Source organism: Protopterus annectens, chromosome 5.part0 (genome assembly GCF_019279795.1).
Source record: "Protopterus annectens isolate FY-2018-M chromosome 5.part0, PAN1.0, whole genome shotgun sequence".
NCBI classification, from domain to species: Eukaryota; Metazoa; Chordata; order Ceratodontiformes; family Protopteridae; genus Protopterus; species Protopterus annectens.
In genome coordinates this window covers 1818068757-1818091077 of record NC_056735.1, presented here as the reverse complement: position 1 = coordinate 1818091077, position 22321 = coordinate 1818068757, and the positions used below count along the sequence as shown (strand labels likewise).

General features: G+C 37.6%; 1 protein-coding gene across 44 annotated transcripts in view; it reads right to left on the bottom strand.

Moving 5' to 3' along the window:
* The window catches only part of LOC122801915 (ABI family member 3 binding protein), a 3486228-nt gene that overhangs the window by 3270654 nt on the left and 193253 nt on the right, over positions 1-22321 (bottom strand). For 43 of the 44 annotated variants that reach the window (XM_044071601.1, XM_044071602.1, XM_044071604.1 and 40 more), the window contains exon 2: positions 12480-12569. The exons of the other annotated variant lie outside the window; for it this stretch is intronic. In XM_044071601.1, coding sequence (XP_043927536.1) covers positions 12480-12569 — 90 coding nt within the window. The remainder of the gene's footprint in view (positions 1-12479; positions 12570-22321) is intronic. 44 annotated transcript variants of the gene reach the window in all.

The window sequence follows — 22321 nt, the reverse complement described above, 5'->3', positions numbered from 1 at the left end:
ACAGCCACCACTGCTGCTAGCAGAAGCAGTGTTGAATGAGTTAAGTTCTTGTGTTGCTCCATGTGCCCGCTACATATTGTTCAAGGGTTTGGAGATAAATAAGCTGAATGATAAATGCACATATGGCCTCTTGGGCATAATGTGATTTAGCCCCACTTCTGGCAGCATGTCTATGCAATCCACGGTACTTCAGAGATTCTATCTCAGGGCATACATTCTGCATCCCACATCCAAAATGACATGAATAGAATTAAGCCCTTTCATTTTCATCTTGTGTTCTCCCTTGTGTCTTCAAGCAGGTGTCTGGGCCTGTAATCAAACCCAGGTCCACCTGTGGTCAGGGCTTTATCCTGTGAAACCAATGGAAGTAATACTACACCATTTGTAAACAGTGTCTGTTTCCCTGATGCAAAATCTGAATGCATTTCATTCTTTATCTTGTGCTTTATTAGCTGTACAAAATTGATAAATCTAAGTACGTGTCCTTTCCCTGACTCAGTGCTCTACCTTTATACACCACTAAGACTTAAATATTATCACTTCTAAGATAGAAATGCTGATCATTCAAAGACAGAAAGGGAAGAAAGGAGTCAGTCCAAAATTCAAACCAACTTTGCCACTGTTTGCAGATTCTAAAACTGTCACAGCAAAATTAAACCCTTGTACCTATATCCGCAAGTCTAGCTCCACTCAAGTAACCTGCACACGTGACCCCAACCTGGTCTGTGACATCAATAGGACTGGTTGGCGGGACAGATTTGTGTCTCAGAGACTCCCCCTTCTGTGGAATAGACTCCTGCTCCATGTCAAGCACAGTACCTCATTAACTAGTATCATCCTATGAACCTATGACTGCTGAGAGCTGACCTGTGCGTGGCCTACAGAGTGATCTCTGACCCTGCCTAATGGAAATGCTGCATGTGTCCAAATCAAATGGTACAAGAGTCACTCATTCCAGGGACCTCAGCCTAGCCTGTGACATAAACAGAACATGTTGGGGAGACAGATATGTCTCCCAGGGATTGCTGCTCGTCTAGAATAAACTTGTACTTTACATGAAACAGAGCTCCTCAATGATCCAATTTAAGTGCAACCTTGACAACTGGATGGAAGACAGCAAATTCACCCCAGGGATGGCACCTATGTCCCTCATGGACAAGGTCAGTCAGTATTAATCCAAAAGTGTAGACACAAAACACTCCAGTCCTGTAAGTTTAAAAAAAAGTACTTTTCCAAGACAAACACAAAGAATGATTAAGCGCTTTCATTTTCCTCTGGAAACTTAATCAGAATCCCATGCTAACAGCTTCCAAGCACTTATATAATAGGAAAATCTCCTCCATTGGATAGTCAATTAGTGTCTTCCTAAGTATCCCTCCACCAAATGTTTGAGGCCATTGAGTATTCAGGAAGCTAGCTCCCGGTTATACATGTGTGGTCTTTTCATGTGCCCAGCCTGTGTGTGTGTGTGTGTGTGTGTGTGTGTGTGTGTGTGTGTGTGTGTGTGTGTATATATATATATATATATATATATATATATATATATATATATATATGTATATGTATATAAAACCAGCCTACTCACTTGGTAAATATTTGTGTAACTACATAAGTAGAAAATGAATAAAACATACAATATCAAATAATTATTGTTGCTATTCTACATCTTTTCATCTATACAAAGAAGATCATCAACGCTTAAAGGCTTGCTTAATGACTCGATCAGTGGCTCAAGGCCATGGTATGAAAATAATCTGCTGAAATGAAGGGGAATATAAGGGAAGGGGGGAGAAAAGCTGAAAGGAAAACAAGGCTAGGAGAAGTCAAACTACATAGAAATACAAGCACATATCACAATTGCTCTGCATTTTCCTGTGTTTTCTGAGTTCAGCCTTCAAAAATATGTCTGTTCTGCTGTTCCCCTTTGACCAAAGACAACTCTGATTTTCACTCTTTCTTTGGTTTGGTTGTAGAACCAATGAGAGATTCATTTCCACAACCATGTTGTGGTCAAAGAGGGACAAATGGTGGACATGAGAATATGTTTCATTCCACTGCCATAAAAGTAGTATGTTATTTCTTTGATAGCCCACCATGACAGTAGGTGTACAAATAATAGGGGTATTGGTGCATAACTCATTATATAAATGGGACTGCTGGCGGAGGTGGTCATCAGTCCTCAAACAGATGTTTCAGCAGTCTGACATCTCTTGTAGGCAAGACTCCATTCTCATGCAATGACCAGTAAAGGGAAACTCAAGTATGAAAGATAACACTGTATATGCTTATTTTAGATCCTTTTATTGCCTGCAGAAGAAGGCAAGAAGAATGCAAAAAAGAAATATCATTGTAGCAAGCTAAAACATACAGGAAATAGGAGGTGTAGAAGTAAAAATATAATGCCCAATACATACAAAATCAAATAAATACAAATCTGAAATAAATACAAATCTGAACCATCTGAGTACACTTAATGCAACTTCAAATTAAATGGTAAAGATGAAAAGATCCATTAATAGTCAAACAGGTTACCAGGCACAAAATGTGCATATTACCAGAGGGGAGAAAAGAGGGATCCTATCCTGCCAACAATGACCCTAGTAGTCATGCATCTGCTGTTATAATGAGTTACCACATGACTGCAATATGGGAACACTTACACTACAAATGGGGTGTTCTAACAACTTTTCATTAAGGATTTAGACCATGATTTATTTAAATGAAATTAATTGGATTGTGTGAACAGGTGTGTTTTTCTACTTTTTCCCACTACTTTGTGATTGTGGACTTGGAGGTGTGTGGACTAAGCCTCCACATGATGGGAGCAGAGGTGACCACCTGCAAAAAAAAATATTTTATTGTGATTTACTACTTATTAATTTACATTTTTTTGTCTTAAAAGCTTGATAAACATCTATTGTGTACTGGTTTTGCAAAAAGAGGATGACTGGTCATGTTATGATAGACATACAAATACCTTGGTTAATACAAGATTTCAAAACTGATGCAGTGGTAGTTATTGGAGTAAGCCCTAATCTTTGCAAAAAGTGTTTTGTTGTACTTGTAGCAGAAAGCAGTGTAATCAGCAAATGAATTGGAAAGCATTTGTTTTAATATTTGAAAACCCTGTTTACCTATCCTGAAGGAAACAATTTTCCGATGTTTGTCTTTTGTATATATCACCTGAGAGCCTCATGGACATCTATGTGTTTGCAAAATGTTGTCCCCTTCCTTTTTCTGCCTGTGAAATCCTTTATAGCTAAAGTAAGCTCAGTGTTTAATCAGGCTAATATGCCTGACAGGTAGGTGCACTTTAACAAATGGCAAGCTAGACTCACACAGAACTATCTGCATAATAGACATGCAGCTACACCACAGGGAAAATCGAGTTAACTTAGAAAGGCAGCATTTTCTAGCTTTATGCCTCTTATCTTCTTCCAGACCAGACAAAATATCATTCAAGAAAAATGAATTGTCAAGACTCTCCCTGCTGATGCACCAAGAAGTCTGAAGGTGGAAATCAGGACGTTCTCCTCTTGCTGAGAAATAAGACTGTTGGTGAGAGGTACAACTGAATAATTAATCAGAATTTGTTTATATCATTTTTCTTTTTTTTATCTCCTGGTATATCTTTAGTATCACAGAGAGATGTGTTCTGTCTTCCAGATTCAACTTTTTTTAAAACACCTTTATTGAATTATGACTTATGACATAAGCAAACTTACATTTATATAAACGTAATCAAACCAAATTAACAAGTTCACATTTACTAATCTTATATCTCACCTTACATATTAACCTTTTGATCAAATATTTGCTATTACATGTACTGCAGTAAGCACAAGGCCTAGTAAATGGAATAATAAGCATTAGACATGCTGCAAGTATGACAGCTGATCCACTGTGGCTACCCCTAACCGGGAAAAGTCAAAAGAAGAAGAAGACATGCTGCAAGTGTATGGGACAACGGTATATTTGCAAGTTACATTTTTTTCTGATAAAGATATATTGACCCAGAATTGCCCCAAGGGGGAGTGGTCAGAAAGAATAAGGATAGGTGACAGACAGGATGTAGGTTTGACAGGACCTGGGCTAAGGATAGATAGGTAGGAAAGGCCTAAGGTAATGACTGGGGAATGGGCTAAGACCAGAATGAAACTGAGTGAAAAGTACAAGATCTTCCTTTTTCATCAGCAAAACAGGAAACACTCTACTGTCTTGCTCTGCTTGACCTGAATTTGTGGTGAACTGGCCTGTGGCTCATTATGTGCTGAATGGGAGGCCAAAGCTCTGCTAACAATAAACATTTGATTCTGGGTAGATGGTATATGCTGCATGTTTGCACACTTCATGAGTGATACATTAGTATATGTTTAGGTGTGTGGGTAAATGGCAAGACCCAGAAGTAACAACAGTAAGTATCACTCTTGAGCAAGGAGTATGTTTGTTGGTTGCTAAAGCTGCCATGCTTTAAGTGTTTTTGATTCAAGCTGAGTGTGTTAGAGACTGGTACACTGCATGCATTTGGTCTGCAGCTCAGTAAATTGCATGGCCTGCATAATCGTGTAGTGGCTATGTTCTGTGCCTTGGGGGTGCGCATTTTAAGTGTTTCCTATGCTTCTCTTACTTATCTGGAGTTTGCTCATGCCTGGATGTTCTCCACTGCTGATTTGGGACAGTTGCTGAGCAATGTGGTCATACCATAGATGTTGGTCATTACTGGGTGGAGGTGATTGGTTTTCGGACAATGGTTATGACTAAAAGCAGAGGTAACGTTGAGAAGCCGTAATAACCTACCTCTACATGTCAGATGCTTAGGCCTTCCCTCTGGGCCTGGGGCTTCTGCTATGTTGAGCATATTGGTTATTGTGTAATGCAGTACAAATGCTGTGCTGAAACTTTTTTATTAAAAGAAAAAAATCAAAACAGAGGTTGCAGTGCAAAAAGAAGAGTGCAGGGAGGTGCAATAGCTAAGATCTCTACCTCATAGCTCTTTGAGGATTTCTACAGTTACCACTTCTTGACCATTTTGGAGCCTGATGACTATACAAGCTTGCAGTTTTAAGGCTGAGGCTCTCCTATCTGCTACTGTAGGGGACTAAGTTCCTGAAATGCTGAGGAGCTGCTTTCTATTCACCTTTCTAGTAGTCACTGAATGACTCCATAAATACCTCTTAGCAATCTTTGATTCTGCTGGAAGTTGCTGATCTTACTTTCTTGTGATGGTCTGTTCTTGTGAAAGATGTAGTTTTCTTAACAACCTTTGAGGATTACATTCTTTAATTAACGTCAGACATTTCAATTTAAGATCTCATGCCATTCAGAAAGGCATGGTAATGCAAAAACCAGCATTTTAAGAGCCTTTAAAGAGTGCAAGAGCAGTATTATAATCTGTTCCTGAGTGGTACTGTTATTCCCATTAGGTTTGTTTTAGTACTTGGAGCTATGAGGTTGAACGGCAGAATGCCAGCCAGCTAAATGTTGGATATTACTAAAACGTGTCATTGATTTTGAGCTCTTATGCCCTCCTCCCACTTGGTTATTGTCATTAATTCTATTTCTGATAGACGAGAGATGGTAGTAAGGGCATTATGATTAGCAGCTGCAATATAAGAAAATAGAGGAAAAACTGAAAAGCATTAAAATGGAGGTGGTGAAGGACAATGTAGTTAAAAGGTGGGAAGTAGCATGGTGGTGAAGAAGTTGATCACTGACTGCATGGACTGTGCATGTTAAACCAGGGGGTGGAGAGATAAGGCCATTATTTGGTAGTGGCCCATGCTGCACACAGGCAAAAAGCACACAGGGGACAGGTGGTGAGGTTAGGGGCAAGGCCAGGAGTTGGCGATGGGGGCTGGTTACACCAAATCCTTTCAGTAAGCTGGGTAGATCATGGTACTGGCTAAAGGGGGCATCACCAAGCAGAAAGAGTGTCAGGGCAAAATAAGTTAAGCAAAGATCAAAATAGCCGAGTGCCCTAGTGCCATCAGTGACAGTGGTGCAACAGGTAACCACACACCTGTTGTAAGGTTAGAGGATCAGTATGGCTGTGGTATTTAGTCACAGAAGATACATGAATTCATAAAACCTAGGATGTGGTAGGGCAACTAGACTGGCAGTGGAAGGGCATTAAGGAAGGCCCATGCAGACACTGCCATGACCTAGATCTCACTGGACTGACAATTTTGACACTAAAAGGGTACCCACTAATAAAAAGGAGGTGTGATATAATAAGATGTTTGCTGATATACAAAAAGGAATGGGGCATGCTATGAATAGGATTAAACAGATTAGCAACCAAAAAGCAGTTGACATATAACACAATAATTATAATAATAGGACAGACAGTCACTCACTGATGGCACAGTCTGATACTCTTCTTGAAGAAATGAGGAAAGATAATTAAGATCTGCAGGAATGGGTGACCTTTGAGCAATGTGCTGAGATGAGTGGGAAAAATATGAGCACATCTCACCAGTGGCGTAGCATGTGGCATGGAATGTATCTATTTGTATTCAGTGAAATGGACAGTCCAACTAGGAAAATGTTGTGTTTCACTTGAGGTCCCTGCAGAAATGCTCCATGAAAGTTGCATTCAATTACATACAGAAACAATTCAGAAAATCTGCAAAAAAAGTTAGAATTAAAGAAACATTATAACAAATTCAATTTATACAGACTATTACACATTTAATTAAAACTAAGAAGCTTACCATAAAGAAAGAGTTAGAAAACATTGCACAGAGAAAAGTAGTGTTATACTGACGTATGCCATATTGGGGAGATTCAGACTAAGATAGGTTGCTTTATTGTAGGAGATGGGTCTGAAAGAAGAGAACCAAATGTTGTACTGAGGAAGATGGAACATCAGGCGAGAATACAGAGGAACAACTGACAGATCCCTTGGGTGTACAACAAGGTAGCAATCTTTAGCTTGAGGTTATTTGTGAAAGTGCAGCTGACAATTCAGTGTCGGAATGAATATTCCTGTGACTTTTTAGATCCCCTATTTAGTGAGGCTGAAATGCCCCACAGATGTTTATGGGAGTAATGGTGGCAGATACCAGGCCAAACCTTAGGCAAACAAAATCAGTGGAGTCTCCCTCACCTGCTGTGGGGTTGGAAGTGGACTTGCATCATATTGGAAAATGGGGGCAACAACTTGGTATGTGACCTATGGAACAAACCTCATGTTCAGGTAGTCAGCAAAAAAAGCACAGACAATGAATGGGTGATAAATTACTTTCACCTCACTGTGCATATTCCTCTACCAGTTAAACAAAAGGCTTAGAGGGGAGATTTGTGGATTTATTCAATTTGCTAAAAGTTACAGGTGTGTGTGGAGGATAATGGACTTGAGACTCAGGGTGGTAAAGACTTAACAGTAATTCATGTACCTTACAGCAGTCATCCTAGAGAAAGACTTGTTACAGGGTCTCACAATGCTCATATACTGGACAAGTCATTAAGATGGGAGTCCAAGCATGTGGATAACTATTTGGGAGTATTGGACAAACTTCAAGTAGTCACATTGGGAAAACTTAATTAAAGCCATTTCCCAAAGGCTGTTTGGTCTTGAGTGCAAGTAAATGACTCTGGGCAGCCTGTAGGTTCACCTACCAAAGCTCATATTATGGGGGCACCCACCCAGCAGTGTGCTTCTGTCACAAGCTAGGCAATGCAGGGCAAATACCTTGGCAGGAGGCAGGTAAGCCTCCTGCTGGGTACCTTCAAGGGCCATAAGCAATCACTGTTTGGGGTGTGGGCATTCATGGTCGGTGCCACAATGGGACATTCTCCATTCAGATTTACGACACTTGAAGCCAAGCTTTATGGCTACCGTGACCATGTGATAGCCAGCCAATTGATTCAAGGTTTTGGGGCCAATTTTCCAATTTTGCTGTATCTTATTCACTGGAACAAGACATGTAAGAATTTGATATAAGTGAAAAGGAAGGGAAGTTCGATGCTGAACATGCTGGAGAAGGAGATTAACCTGAGCAGGATAGTATCCCTTTCCCATCACCACCTTTTCAAATTTTTATCGTGTCCCCTTTGAGGCTAATCTTGAAAAAGAGACCTGAGGAATTCAAGCTGATACATAGCATTTCCTTCCTGGAAGGTAATTCAGTTCCCCATACCACAGACTATAAAGTACACTATGTATTAGGAGAGAGCTATTGCCATGTACAGGTCACAGGTTTGCCATTGACTGGTTAAGCACAACGTTTTAATTGCTTTTGTTCTTTTATCTGTTTGCCAAAGTGAGTGTCATTTCTCGGGGATGCACTTGGGTTGAATGTTCTAGTTCAACAAAGCCATGCCATGCGGTGTGTGGTGGCCTGTGCCACCTTCAAAACATTTAGTATGCCTCTGTACTGGATTTGGGAGGACCAGTCAATCCAATTTAAGGCTGTTTATTATCTGGATGAATTTCTCACTAAGGGTGCATCAAAACTAGATACAGTTCAGAGGGTGGATCAATTTCAGGCCATTTGCTCAATCTTGATAGTGCCTTTTTTGCAAGACAGGAAGGAAGGCCCAGCTGCAAGGATTACTTTCCTAGGATTAAAAATTTATTATTTTGAGCAATCTATTCACCTGCAGTTGATAAGTTCCACAAATTGCAGGACAAAACAGCACAGTTAAGATAAAGGAGGGTGATCAGAATTGGGGAAGTTAATGGAACTATTGTGCCTGCCCAGCTTTGCCTGAAGGGCAGTGTGGCCCTAGGCAGGACTTTTGTCAGATTCCCGGCCTATCTCATAAAGGATACTAAGTACAAACATTACTGGGTTCTAGTCACACAGTCTTTGATGGCTGTCCTTGAGGTGTAGTTTTTTGCGGCACTGACTTCAATGGTTTCACATTTTTGGCAGTTGGTTTGGGTTAGATCTGTATACGATGTAACAGTCTCACAAGGGATGGGAGATTACATTGAGGGTAGGTTGTTCTCAGCTATGTGGCCAGAAAAGTGTGGGGACAATGTCAGAAGGGGCATTACTTTTTTGAGGTTTATGCCGATTTGAGCAGCTTTGAATACTTGTCTGTCCAAACTCAGTAACAGCAGGATAAAGTTTCATTCGGATATCCAGGTGATACAAGCAACATTTACCAACAGATATGCTTGAGTGATAGGGTCCACAGGTCAATTATAAAGCTTGTTTTGCCTGTCACACAGTGCAACATTTCTTTTTTTTTTTTTGCCTGTTAAATAAAAGGGCAACATTATAACTGCTGCCTCACTCTCTTTCATCAGCAATTTCACTGGTTTGGTGTACTAGATCCAGAAGTTGCCATAGAAGTGGTTGAGATACTGACAGCAGTTTGGAAAAAAAGACTGTGATAGCAGGTAAGCTGCTGTGAGTATCAGTATCACAGCAGCATATACTAGGGTATGTCAGACTTTCGTGGCCTTTGTGAATCTGCTCCTTTAGGAGACAGGAGGTGGTCAATGATTCTTTTATGGAGATACCTAGCATTCTGGTGGATGCAGGGTGATGCAGAAATGACAGCCTAATGGCACTTAGCATTATTAGCTGAGTACTGTAAGAAAGATGTTTATAGGATTTCACCAATGATTAGGTACTTGCCAGTATTTTAAAAGAGTAGGGTAGTCTCAGGTCCAGGTTTCATGATAGCAGTATACCTTTTTGGAAACTCTTTCTGTCCATTCTAGTAAGACGGCTACTTGCCATTCTATTTACTGTGACTATGTTTCATGGGTCAAGTCCATTCCTGATCCTATATTATGGGGCCCTCAGGGATAGAGAGATAGTAAGTTAGAGACATGGACTAAAGGATATGCCCAGCACATGGTCTTTGAGAAACCTTACATTTGTTGGAGCCAACATCCTGTTGTGGGTTCCTGCATCGAAGACTGACTAGCTGGGGAACAGTCATGTGGTAGTATTACAACCACAGAAGGTAAAACTGATCTACCTGGTTTCATGGTCGCATATCCTGTTACATCTTAGGAGCAGTTAAGAGGGGCAGGGGCCAATTTTTCAATCAGTAGGCTGTAGCAGTCATAATTGTACAGCAAGCGGTGGTCAAACTTAAGGTAGGCTTCTTGACCCAAGTTATTGATCTGGTTCATTTAGTGTGGATTGTCAGGGCATCTGATTTGGGAGACTCAACAGGGTAGGGAAAAGGAAGTCAGCAGCCTACTTTACATACATTAGGAAGGTAGTATATAGGATAAGAAGTTAGCTAAGATATTGGATATGTTAGGGCAGAACAATAAAGAAAAAAAAATGCAAGAAAAGGGAGTCTCAAAAAAGATGATAAATGCAGAGGAAAACAATATTAATAAAACAATGCACACATACACTCTCACACACACACACACACACACACACACACACACACACACACACACACACACACACACACACACACACACACACACACACAAACACACACACACACACACACACACACACACACACACACACACACACATGTGCATGCACGCGCGCGCTCATGCGTGTGCTTCTGCATGTGCATGTGTGTGTGTGTGTGTGTGTGTGTGTGTATAAAAGAAACAGAAGACATGCTAATAATGACTTGGATGTTATTTACAAGAGACAGCTCTTATCTGTGATTATGGACGATATCTAGGTTAAACTCAGCTGATCAGGTGCCTTGATGTGGCTTGGTCCAACATGTTAGGGTTCCTCGTATGGTACCAGACTGAAAGAATGAGGAAATAAATCTATTGGAACACAGTCAGAGAGGGGCCTGTCCTAGGTTTCCTAATGTTAAAGACACGAACCCTATTTGAGTTAGACCAGATGGGGTTCACTTAACAGACATTGTCCTAGATTCAGTTAACATTCACATCTCCCTACTCCTAGAGAACTTGGAGAGGGAACAGTTGTAGGACATCATGTGGGGAAAACAGACAGCCATGCTGGATAGGCTGTCTGTTATGCCCCCCACCCCCATAATGCCCATGACTGTGGGCTTCTCAGGATATGTAAGCGCAAGATTGGGTGAGAGGATGCACTCTACTGAACCAATGGATCTGTTTGTGCCAAGGTGGGTGGAATCAGAGTCCTTTGCAAAGAAGAACCAAGGTGACCTGGAGGAATGGTACTTTACTGCCTGTCAGTGGAGACCTTTGGCTTCTGGCATCCCAGGCAGGCTCAGACTATAAGTATAAGAACTATTGTAACAGTACAAAACTGTCACATGAGATTGGATAAAGGTAGGATTTATTTATTTTCAACAAAGGTGACTGAAGCTGTACTCTGAAGTAATATGGAGAATAGTGGAACTAGAGAAGGCATTACTGGGGTGGGAGTGGATGATCCAGAACACCTTCATCTCTTGGCTGAGAAGGATCACCTGTAACAGCAATCACTGCATACCTACTGCTTGCCTCTCAACAAACTGAGACAGATTCACAGATTTAAATCTCGTAACTTTTTAGGTTTATTCAGGTGGTCACATACATTCTTTTCATGTTATATTTTTTTCATGTTTACATACTAGTGTTGTTCTTCAAGCAGTAGGACTGGTCTGCAATGTGCTGTTAAATGCTTAGCTATCCCTGTAAAAGTATTTTTATGAAACAGAGCACAATATATACACGATTCAGAATTATGTTCTTCAGCTTAACAGAAAGGCACAAAAATTAAGATCTTTAAGAGGGTTTTCACTACAAAAAGAGCACATTGGCGACTTTTCTAGGCACATTATTTACGCAAACTAAATCAGAAACCATGGTTACAATTTTAAAGAGAAAATGTAATACACAGCTGAAAATGAACAAGGCCTAAGTGAAATGACTTGCATTAGACTCTTATGAAATCATACCTTGCATTGGGAAGTAAAAAATGAACTGAAGAAAGCTTGCATAATGATGTTTTTATAGCTAGCTTGTCTTCCATTGGCCACAATTATGCATGTACATACACTCTAGAGGAATGTCTCACTACTGTTAAGAGTTTGAAGACCACCTGTAGCAGGCTTCTCTGTCATAATGAATCCTGCAATAATGATCATTATAAGGTATGTATTATAATTGCTGTGTGTATTACTTAAGTATCTATAAAAAGTACGTTAGTACAGTATTAAGTAAGTTATATCATTAAGGATGAATGGAAAAAATAGTTTATATGCTGGTCATTGGAGCACATTAAAATTTCCATGTAGCTATGCCACTCATGAATTATGCCTCTAATTCTTCAAATCCAGATGCAGATGTCACAAAGACAAAGCACTGTTTCTTCCATCAAAGTCTCAGTTATGATGAGCATGTGGATGAAATTAATTTGAAAATTCTTAATACAACAGAAATAATTCTAATAAATAAGCAAACTTAGAGAAAACTTCAGGAGTCAAAGAAACAGACATGTTATTACTGTACAGCATCATGCAAAAATAAGTCCAGCTTTCATTTTAAATTTTACATTTTTCACACTAAGCAGCAAAAATACAGTCATGATAATAAATATAAAAATATGGCTCACGGAGGGGTGCTCTGGCTTCGATGAGTCCATCAGGTGTCCAATAATACCCTGGTGGGCAGTAAGGAATTGTAAGATCTGATGTCCGGCGTGCTGAGGGACAAATTATGCATTGCACAAGTAAGTAGCAAATTCAAAGCAAAATTTATAGCATTACAAGGCAAAAGCATGTCATGCAAAACTGCAAATAACTCTAAGGAAGTTACTTGCCAAATGTGAATACAGAGTTTATACATACATGCATATATACTACACACACACACACACACACACAGATATATGTATGAATATATATATATATATATATATATATATATATATATATATATATATATATATATATATATATATATGGGTCCACTTTGTAAATTCGAAATACTGAAATCTCAAATTTCAGTATTTTGAACTTACAAAGCTGCATACTTACATTTCCAAAACGGGCAGAAGTGTGAATTTCAAAATACCGAAGCACGGATATTTTGAATTTCTGATACTGGTGGTGCAGTATTTGGATGTTTTGGTTTAGCTTTGGTAAGTCTGTGTGTGTAAGTATGTTGGTTAGGCATTTAGTGTATGTAAGTGTGTGTTGTGACTGTTATGTGTGTGTCTGAGGGACTGTAAGGTGTGTGTATGTGTGAGTTTCTTTTGTGTTTCTGTTTGTGCGATCTCAGAGTTAGAATATGTAAGTAGGGGGGTGCAGGGGTGCTTGCACCCTTGCTTACATGTAGTTAAGATGTATTTGTTTGATTGTGGGGAGTTTGTGTATGTTTATGTGTGTGTACTGCATGTGTAGCGTAATTGCAGGATTTTGAATTTTGCAGTTGTCTGTTTTCGAATTTGTGAGTTGTGGTTGGGTTTTCGGCTCTGTGGTTTCGAAATACTGAAATTCGAGATTTCAGTATTTCGGAATTACAAAGTGGACCCATATATATATATATATATATATATATATATATATATATATATATATATATATATATATATCTATATATATCTATATATATATATATATATATATATATATATATGTATATATGTTTACTCACCCCACACACACAAAACCAACATATGTATGTGTATATATATATATATATATATATATATATATATATATATATATATATCTGTATATACACACATACATATACATACACACAGACATACGAACACGCACAGCACGCACATAATATATATGCATAGATTTGTTTCTTAATATAAAACAGCCATCAAGCCAGAATAACTTGCAAGTTAAATCATTTGTGAAAAACAAAAGCTGCAGACACATATACATTAGAAGACATTTAGTATAACATAAAAGCAATGCAGTTGTTTAAATCAGGTATTGATCGCCTCATAAATCAGGTATTGATCACCCATTACTTTCAGTCAAAAAAAGTTGCAAATATTTTTGAGCTATTTTATATATTTTTTTTATTTACACACAGCTTGTAATATTTCACCTTGTATTATTCCAAATATCTTCTTACAGTTTTTAATGCAAGATTCTTGCTGTTGGGACTTTAAATTCCAGTTATTGGTGAATAAAACTCTATTGCACTCAACTATCAGCAGCTATTATTTAAAAGTGAATTTTGAAGTTCATTAGCATAATGTTTTTCTTGACATGATGTGAGAGGTACTCCACAGAAGTATTTTTCATTGTGATTAACACACTCTGTTTAAGAATATGATGTGTCTTTCGGCTTTACCCGGTTAGGGTCGCCACAGTGGAACTGCGGTCCGCTAATGATTGGTAGTTGATTTTTTTTTTTATGTGCCGAGTTACCAGCCCTGAAGAATAACCTTCAATGAAGGTACGGCCATTCACACATGTCTCCACGCCGAAGACGCTCTAGCTAAGAATCGAACCGGACAGCGTCTTACTGTGAGGCAACAACGCTACCGCAGCACCACTACCGCGGGTTCACTCTGTTTAACAATCAGCTAGAGAAATTGTACCTATTACCATTTAAAGAGTGTTTATGAATATAATTCTTGTAGCGCTAATTGCCTTTGTGCAGTGAAAGTTTTTGCTTTTTGGCAGAATCCTTCTGAAGTGTTCATTTCTAAAGAAAATAATCAGAGATTATGTTGTTTTCTAGATGCTACTGGTTCCTTGCAATGATAATCTAATCTAGGGTGTTGGAAGGAAAAGCTAAGAATATATATATAGAGAGAGAGATAGAGAGAGAGAGGTTCACAGATAGGAGTGCAGGAGGCAAGGGAGCATAGTCCAAACACAAAATAGGTCAGGCAGAGCACTGCAGAAAGTAAAAACTTGTATAAGTTGACAAAATACAGTTATCCCCATTGCTATCTTTTTATGAACAGATAACACAGATTGCTTAGCAGAATGCAAGGAAAATGCAATAAGACTGGTTAGAAGGATGGTCAAAAGATCAAACATAGAATCTTGCTTTATGTGTGTTTTTGAATGAAACTGTGCTTCATCAAAATAGACTGCTTGCTTTAAGGCTGCTGTAATTGGGAAAATTATCCTATTTCCTTGACATAGTGATGTTTGTTGTATGAGTAGGGGAGGCATGGGACATACCCCGATGTGCCTCCTTCTGAACATATTTTATTTTATTGATTTCTGAACTTGTATTCCAATTGCGTAATACAGATACAGTGGCAGCATTTCTATCAGAGCAATGTCAGTGGCTCTGTTAGTTGCATAGCTGCTTCTAATGTCATGAAAATAAGACGGCTGTGAATTATATTCCCATACCTGGCACATGGATTCTTGTTTCAGAAATGATTGAAATATAGCATGGTCTGTGGTGCTGAACGTTTACTGTGTTTTCCTTTGATTGAAAACAAACCAAGGTCTCAGCTGTTGATGTGGATGTAAATGATCTAGTATTACTTAAAGTAATCCTAGCACATCCTTTACCTCCAGTACTGTGTTTGTCAAGGAACACTTCATGTATGGACTGTGAAATCCTGGTAGTTTGACAAACAAGTATTATGAAGAGATTCTTCTTCAATGCTAATAATAATAAGAAGAAACACATTAACAGGGAAAAAGGAGGACATTTGGTACTTCATCTTAATTCATATTTGGTTTTCTGTTCTGTGTTCTTTGAAAAAAAATATTTAAATAGTGTGACACATTCTTTGATTTTAAATCATAAATAATTCAGCTTCCAAAGAATGTAAGACCACATAGTCACAATTGTACAGCCACTTTGAGATGTTGTAAAATTAACACTGATTTTTCAGTTTCATGGGCCCCTGATAAAGCTTGAAGTGACTCAGTAATTAATTCTTAACCCCCAGATGTCTTCCTAAAGCTGATATATATATATATATATATATATATATATATATATATATATATATATATATATATATATATATATATATATTAATGTTGTAGACCACCTTTTGGTTGGTTGGGTCTTATGCCTTTATGTACTTTTGCATTCCCTTTCCAGTTTTGACAGTGAAGTAATTGTCCTTAACAAAGCCCAAATGCTTGTTAGAAGTTGTAATATTATTGGCATCAGTTGATTATTAATATCTCATTTACTGGGGTACACCTTCATTGTGTCACTTTAGTACTTCAATTCACAATCTCAAGATCTTGGATTATGACAGAGGTCAGAGTATAGAATCTGTTTTGGTAGAAAACTTAGAAATCCAACTATAATGTCTAGTCTAGCAGACTGAAGATTGTATATCATTCCATCACAGACAGTGAGTCTACTCGCAGTGAGGTCACAGATATTTATTTGGCATTCTTTCCACCAGGTGAGGAAGACCTTTGCAGAAGTATAATTAGTGGTACCTAAACTGGCTCCTTGGATGATACCGATAAGTCGGCTGTGCTGGCAACAACGATAACTGTATAACTCAATCTTAATGGGCTTTCCTAGATTGTTGTTGTAGAAGGGATGCCTAAACAGTTTCCTAAAGAAGGTGCTAACACCCTGGAGCCTGCACTGCTGTCTATTTCCAGGATCTGTTCCTTGGTAGTGATCAACAGGCAGTCATTTCTAAGATCCTGATTATGCTGACAAGGGACCTTGGCATTTTGGCTATAAAGTTCGAGCCTTACATCTTGATACGTTTCCAGGTATATATCCACTTGGGCTTTGGTGTCATTTTGGTATATGAAGCATTACACAGTCATCTGTATATTGAGGTCAATGAAAGATAACTTAAAAACTTTGTTAGTATGCAGACTTTGAAGACTGAAGATCCCTTTAGCCATTTTTTATTCTTTGACAATTTTAGTGGATAGTCAGATGTTGATCAGAATTATGATTATTGTAATAAAAATGGAGAACATGGCTGGAGTAGAAATAAAGGCCTACATGTTACAAGTTAAAATTTTGAATGAGTATGGCTTGTGACCATTATAGATAACAATGACAGTCATGTGGTCATATAGAAAAATCCAGAACTGTTGAAATTTGGACATGCAATTGCATTTTCTCAACACATTTCAGAAGACTTCAAAAGTGATGGCACCATAGGCTATTGTAAGGCCACAGAAAGCAACATATAGGACACCATGCTGTTCATAATGCATTCCTTAGATTTATGAGGTAATAAAAACATATCACTTACCTTACAAGAATGTCTAAATCTACTCAGGGATGTTACTGAAGATTTTCTATAAAGTGTAGAGTACAATGAAATCTCAACAGCACCATGAATAATTACCTTGCTCAGAAGCATAGCAGCTAGGCAAAGATAATGTACAATGTATGCAACACTAAGTCCCTTAAAGGCCCAGTGGTTCTACAGGACTTACAGCAGTGTTTTCAAGCAAAGCTTTCTATAGTACTAATACCTAAAGATAACACAGAGACATTCTCAAGGGAATTAAGACTGTAATCAACTCTGCTTGTGCTGAGCCATTGGTAACACCAAGGGCATCTCAAGGATATGGAAATGCAAAGCCTACTCTTATCAAAAATTAAAAGCTCCATTTACAATGCAAGGTGATATCTTATGCCATAAAGAGAGAGTCATACCAGCATTTCAAGGAAAAAGACAAAATAAGAGTCTAGTACATAAAAAATAAATTGTGGCAAGGCAACGCCATGGAGATTAAACTCTCTTCTGGAATGCAACATGTAAAGATTGCTTGATGTTTCACAGGTTATTTATTCTCGAAGGTCTATTCCACTTCAGTCCGAAGACTACCTGGCAGCATTGTAGGCAGATTAAATTATTCAGGTTTGTTCAAAGCAACACTTTCATCCACTTATGAACTAAATGACCTCTGTAAAGGTGCAACAATCATATGTCCGTCTAGAACTTGTAAGAAAATCTTTTGCTGATACACCTGATATTGAAGAAATGTGATGTAGCATTCATCAGTCGAAAAATAACAAAGGTTCTAGCCCAGATGGAATATGTGCTAATACATTAAAAGTTGGATGTAAGTAACAAGTACTGATGCTTTTCCAGCTAATTCTCTGAAATTTTAATGGGGGGGGGGTGATTTTTGGAAGAGTTTTGATGAAGCTATTAGAAGCAGTTAAGACATATCATCATCTTTTAAAATCTCACCACATTTTGTTTAGGTATGACTGACTGTGTGTGTGTGTGTGTGTGTGTGTGTGTGTGTGTGTGTGTGTGTGTGTGTGTGTATGTATTTTATTTATGTATGTATCCATCCAAGGCTTTAACCACTAAAAAGGTGATGGAACAAAACCACACATCTAGTACAACATATAAATATTTTGCATCATACAAAATATACATGTTAATCATGCTACTCTAGGGAAAGTATACAAATGTAGTTTGATCTATATCATTACAGACTGTAAGATCTCCATTAAACTTCAATGGAAAGCACACCCTATAAATGAAATTACACAATGTTATATACACAATAACAAAGCAAAAGAAAGCACACACGTATAAAAATACCATGATTTAAAAACATAACATCAGAATGAATTATGTAACAAAGAAATCAAATAAACATTAACATTTTCAAGAAGAGCTCTCCTATTAACTTAGAAAAAATGTTAAACTATCAAAGTGGCAAATGATAAAATGCAGAACTCTGATCCAAAGGATAAAATGCAGAACTGTACTCCAGAAACAAAATACACCCGACCAAAGCAATACACACCTCAGACTGAAACTAATACCTCTGAAATATGCAAAAACAACAAAGTAAGTAATAATACAAAGCAAAAAAAAAAAACATTCAGTAAACAAGAATAACAGCAATAAATTAAAGTACAATGCTAGAAGAAAGCTGACATGAACATAAACAATCAAGTCCAAATCTGTTCCAAACTCATTAAAAAAAATACATAGAAATAAAGATTCTAGCCTGCCATAGTGATATGTACAATGCTTACTAATCATCTGTGACACATCGACGGTTCAAGAGCTAAGACATGCTCAAAAATAGTGATAACAGGAGGCCAAACAAGAATCCAAATAATAGCAGTGCACTTCTCCCATTCTCTTTTTGTTCTGCTTAACCCTCCTGAATTTTATATCTTGTAGTCTACATTTTTCTTTGGTTCAAAATGACTATTTAATGCTTCTTTTACATCCTGGAACCTGTTATCTGGTTCTGCTATTGCTGCTTATGTGCCATAAACCTATTCTCTTTTCATCTGTAAAGATAAACCTGAGAATTCATTGAGTTCCGAGGCTTGTTGAAAAAATATCCTGTGTTTATCATGTGGTGATTTGCAATTCAGAGACACATTAGCTACCGTGATGAATGAACTCATTATTTGCTAATTTGCATCTCTCTCAATCACGTTAACTAACATGAAGTGCAGATCGTCGGTTTCTGTGGTAGTTAATGGTCACAATGGGGAAACCGAACATATCATCACATTCTGTCAACCACATACACTACATACATTCTTGCATGGTGATCTATAACTCCTTGCATTCTGCTCCATGAGGGACCGCCATCTTCCTTGATATCCTGTATCTTTACAAGTCATAGTTCTACTAATACCAGAACATAAGCCTTATATCTCTGCCAGCATATCCATTTACTGTGATCACTGGAAAGAAAAAATGTATTACTTAGTGCCTACCCCAGCTCTGGAAGAAATTATCTCTGCAAATTTTATAGACTGACACCCTAATGTTCTAACAACCAACAAAATGACTGGAACTCACGACAACACCATGAACTAAGCACAAACACTGTTCCAGTAGAATATCACGATCCACACTTTATTTATTATTCTTGAACACAATTAAAACTCAAAAGTTTAGCGCTTTCATCTACATACTGTAGACTTCTTCAGAACAATCAGTAAATCCAACAGTAGTTCTTAAATACTCTAAAAAACCGCCAAAATTGTAAAATTAGATCAATTGCCTGAAAGCATCTTAAAGAGACAAATACCCATTTTAAATGGTCTTTGCATGAAACATAGGAATAGATAGCCCCAATCATTGTTCTCAACAATATAAACTGAGTAGCTATCATACTCTAAAAAATCTTATTAAAACAATATTTCAATTAATGAATATTAATCATTAAAACACACAATATACACTAAATACATATATTACCATTACCAATATTAATAAATAATACACAATTACTAAAATTTGCTGTTATAATATCAAGTGAAATTGATGAACTATTAAATAATTTCATACAAAATATTCAGAATATGCAGTTTTTTTAAATATATACAGCTTATTTTAAAAAAACAATTATATACATGAACAATAATTTATATACAGGACTATGATAAGTATTCACAAATAATGCATCATGCATATGCATCATATTTGATCCAATTATTTTGTAATATGTTATCTAATATTTTATTTTATCAATTTTTCAATTTCTCAACAAGGGTTTGGTAGGTATGGCTTCATTTAAACCCGGGGGTATAGCAGCATTCAACCTTATTTGCCCCACTTTCCTTATTTCTTTTTCAGCTACTATTGCTTTGATGTCACCCCCCCTAGGGTTGTGCCTTATAACTTCCAAAATGCCAAACACAAATCCACCACATTTAAGATTCCCCAAAAGATGCTTTGACAAGGCATTGTTAGGGTCCTTTTTACAAATTTCTACAAATTAAACTTGGATGATTAGGTGCGTGCTCAGAAATTTACTCCAGGACTAATTTGTTCTGGCCTTCTTCAGAAGTAGAGTACAGCATGAGGGTAGAAACTGGTAAGTCCTTAATGAACTTGTGAGTCCTTTGCCTTGTGTTTCCTATGATTTTATTTATTTATTGACATTTGATTACTGCAAAAGTCCAACTAGGTAGGTACCCATTTTCAGCGGAAGCCCTGGGAGAAAAGCTCCAAAGTATTACAAAAAAATTTTAAGAATAATAATTTTACAATTCTCAAAAATAATGTAAAAACATCTATAGTTTAAATAATTATACCAACTTAGACATACTGTGAAAAATTGCCTAAGAATAGATACAATTTATACAACAATGATTTAATATTTAGAGAAATTGTATTGAATTTACTGAAATTAAAGGTAAGTTAGTGTAATACAAACAGGAATTACAATATGAAGTGAGAGAAAAAACAGGGTTTTGGCATATTTAGCTAGAGAGCCAGGGAAGTAAGGAAGTGAGTGAAGAAAGGCAAGCAAGGAGGTATAAGGTATGAATATGTACATATTTAGGGATATAGCCTTTCTTAGGGTTGAGCGAGACCAGAGTCAGATTTTGACTAGGAAGTCTTTCAGAATGGTTTTAAAGGACTGGAAGGAGGGTATTGACATGATGGATACAGGTAAGGTGTTCCAGGCCATGGCATGAGTACAGACCATGCCCAGCACATTGATAGGTTTGTGGACAGAGAGGATTTTCTGGTCAGTGGCTCATAATGACTGAGTGGGAACTTCAACATCTTATGACCAAGATCATAAATGGGGACTGTGAAGTGCCTGGAGTGAAGAAAGAAGGATGGACAAGTCACTGAGAACCTCTCAATGAGGTTATTTGATTGACCAATTGAAGTATTTTTAATGGTGGTAAATTACAAATACCACTACAAAGAGAGACTTTCAGTAAACAGCTTAAAGTGCTCACTCTCTCTGCCATTTACAAATTGATGTAAGGTTAATGAATTATATAAAAATACATGAAGTTCTACAGATCTATTATTGCCCATTTTTAAAAATATGCAACCGTGCAATTACCTAGTGCCGCAACACTGGTGGCATGAACTATAGTCACATCCTTTTATTACAAGTGAGTGCGTACAGACATGCATATGCACACTATATAAAGAGGATGTCTCGGGTTCCTGCTGTATGAAGCAGAGAGACATCCATCAGCTGAAAAAAGGAACATTGTTATGTATGGAGTTACATAACAAAGGCAGGAACTCCTTTTTTTAAAATAACTTTTGTTTCTAATACTAGTAATCTGAAGCACTTCACTGAAGAAGGATACATTCACTCCTGGCAAAATGTACCCACTTGGGTTTACCCGCTTGGGTAAAGCAGACTAGTTGTGGGCAAATCCTACCTCATACACAGTCTATCAGTTTTAATAGCAACTTGGAGTGTTTTTAATTAAGTTATATGAACTGCATTCCCAGAGGGAATGTGAAGATGAGATGTGCAGCTGGTTTTGGACACCAGTGACCCTGTGGTTATTGGGTGTCCCTGCTCAAGGGTGCTCACTACCAGTGCAGATAATCTTATTTTGATAATTTAGTGAGTCTATCAAATAAACAAGAGCTTGTGTAATGAACGTGTATAATTATATAACTACTAAGTAACATAGGTAATTGACTTTGGTGGGGTGAGGAATTCCAGTGATTGCTATTACTTACTTTCTTTGTTTTAATCCTCAGACATACATCTTTTTAGGCCAGCTCAGTCATGGCTATGAGGTAGATGACCT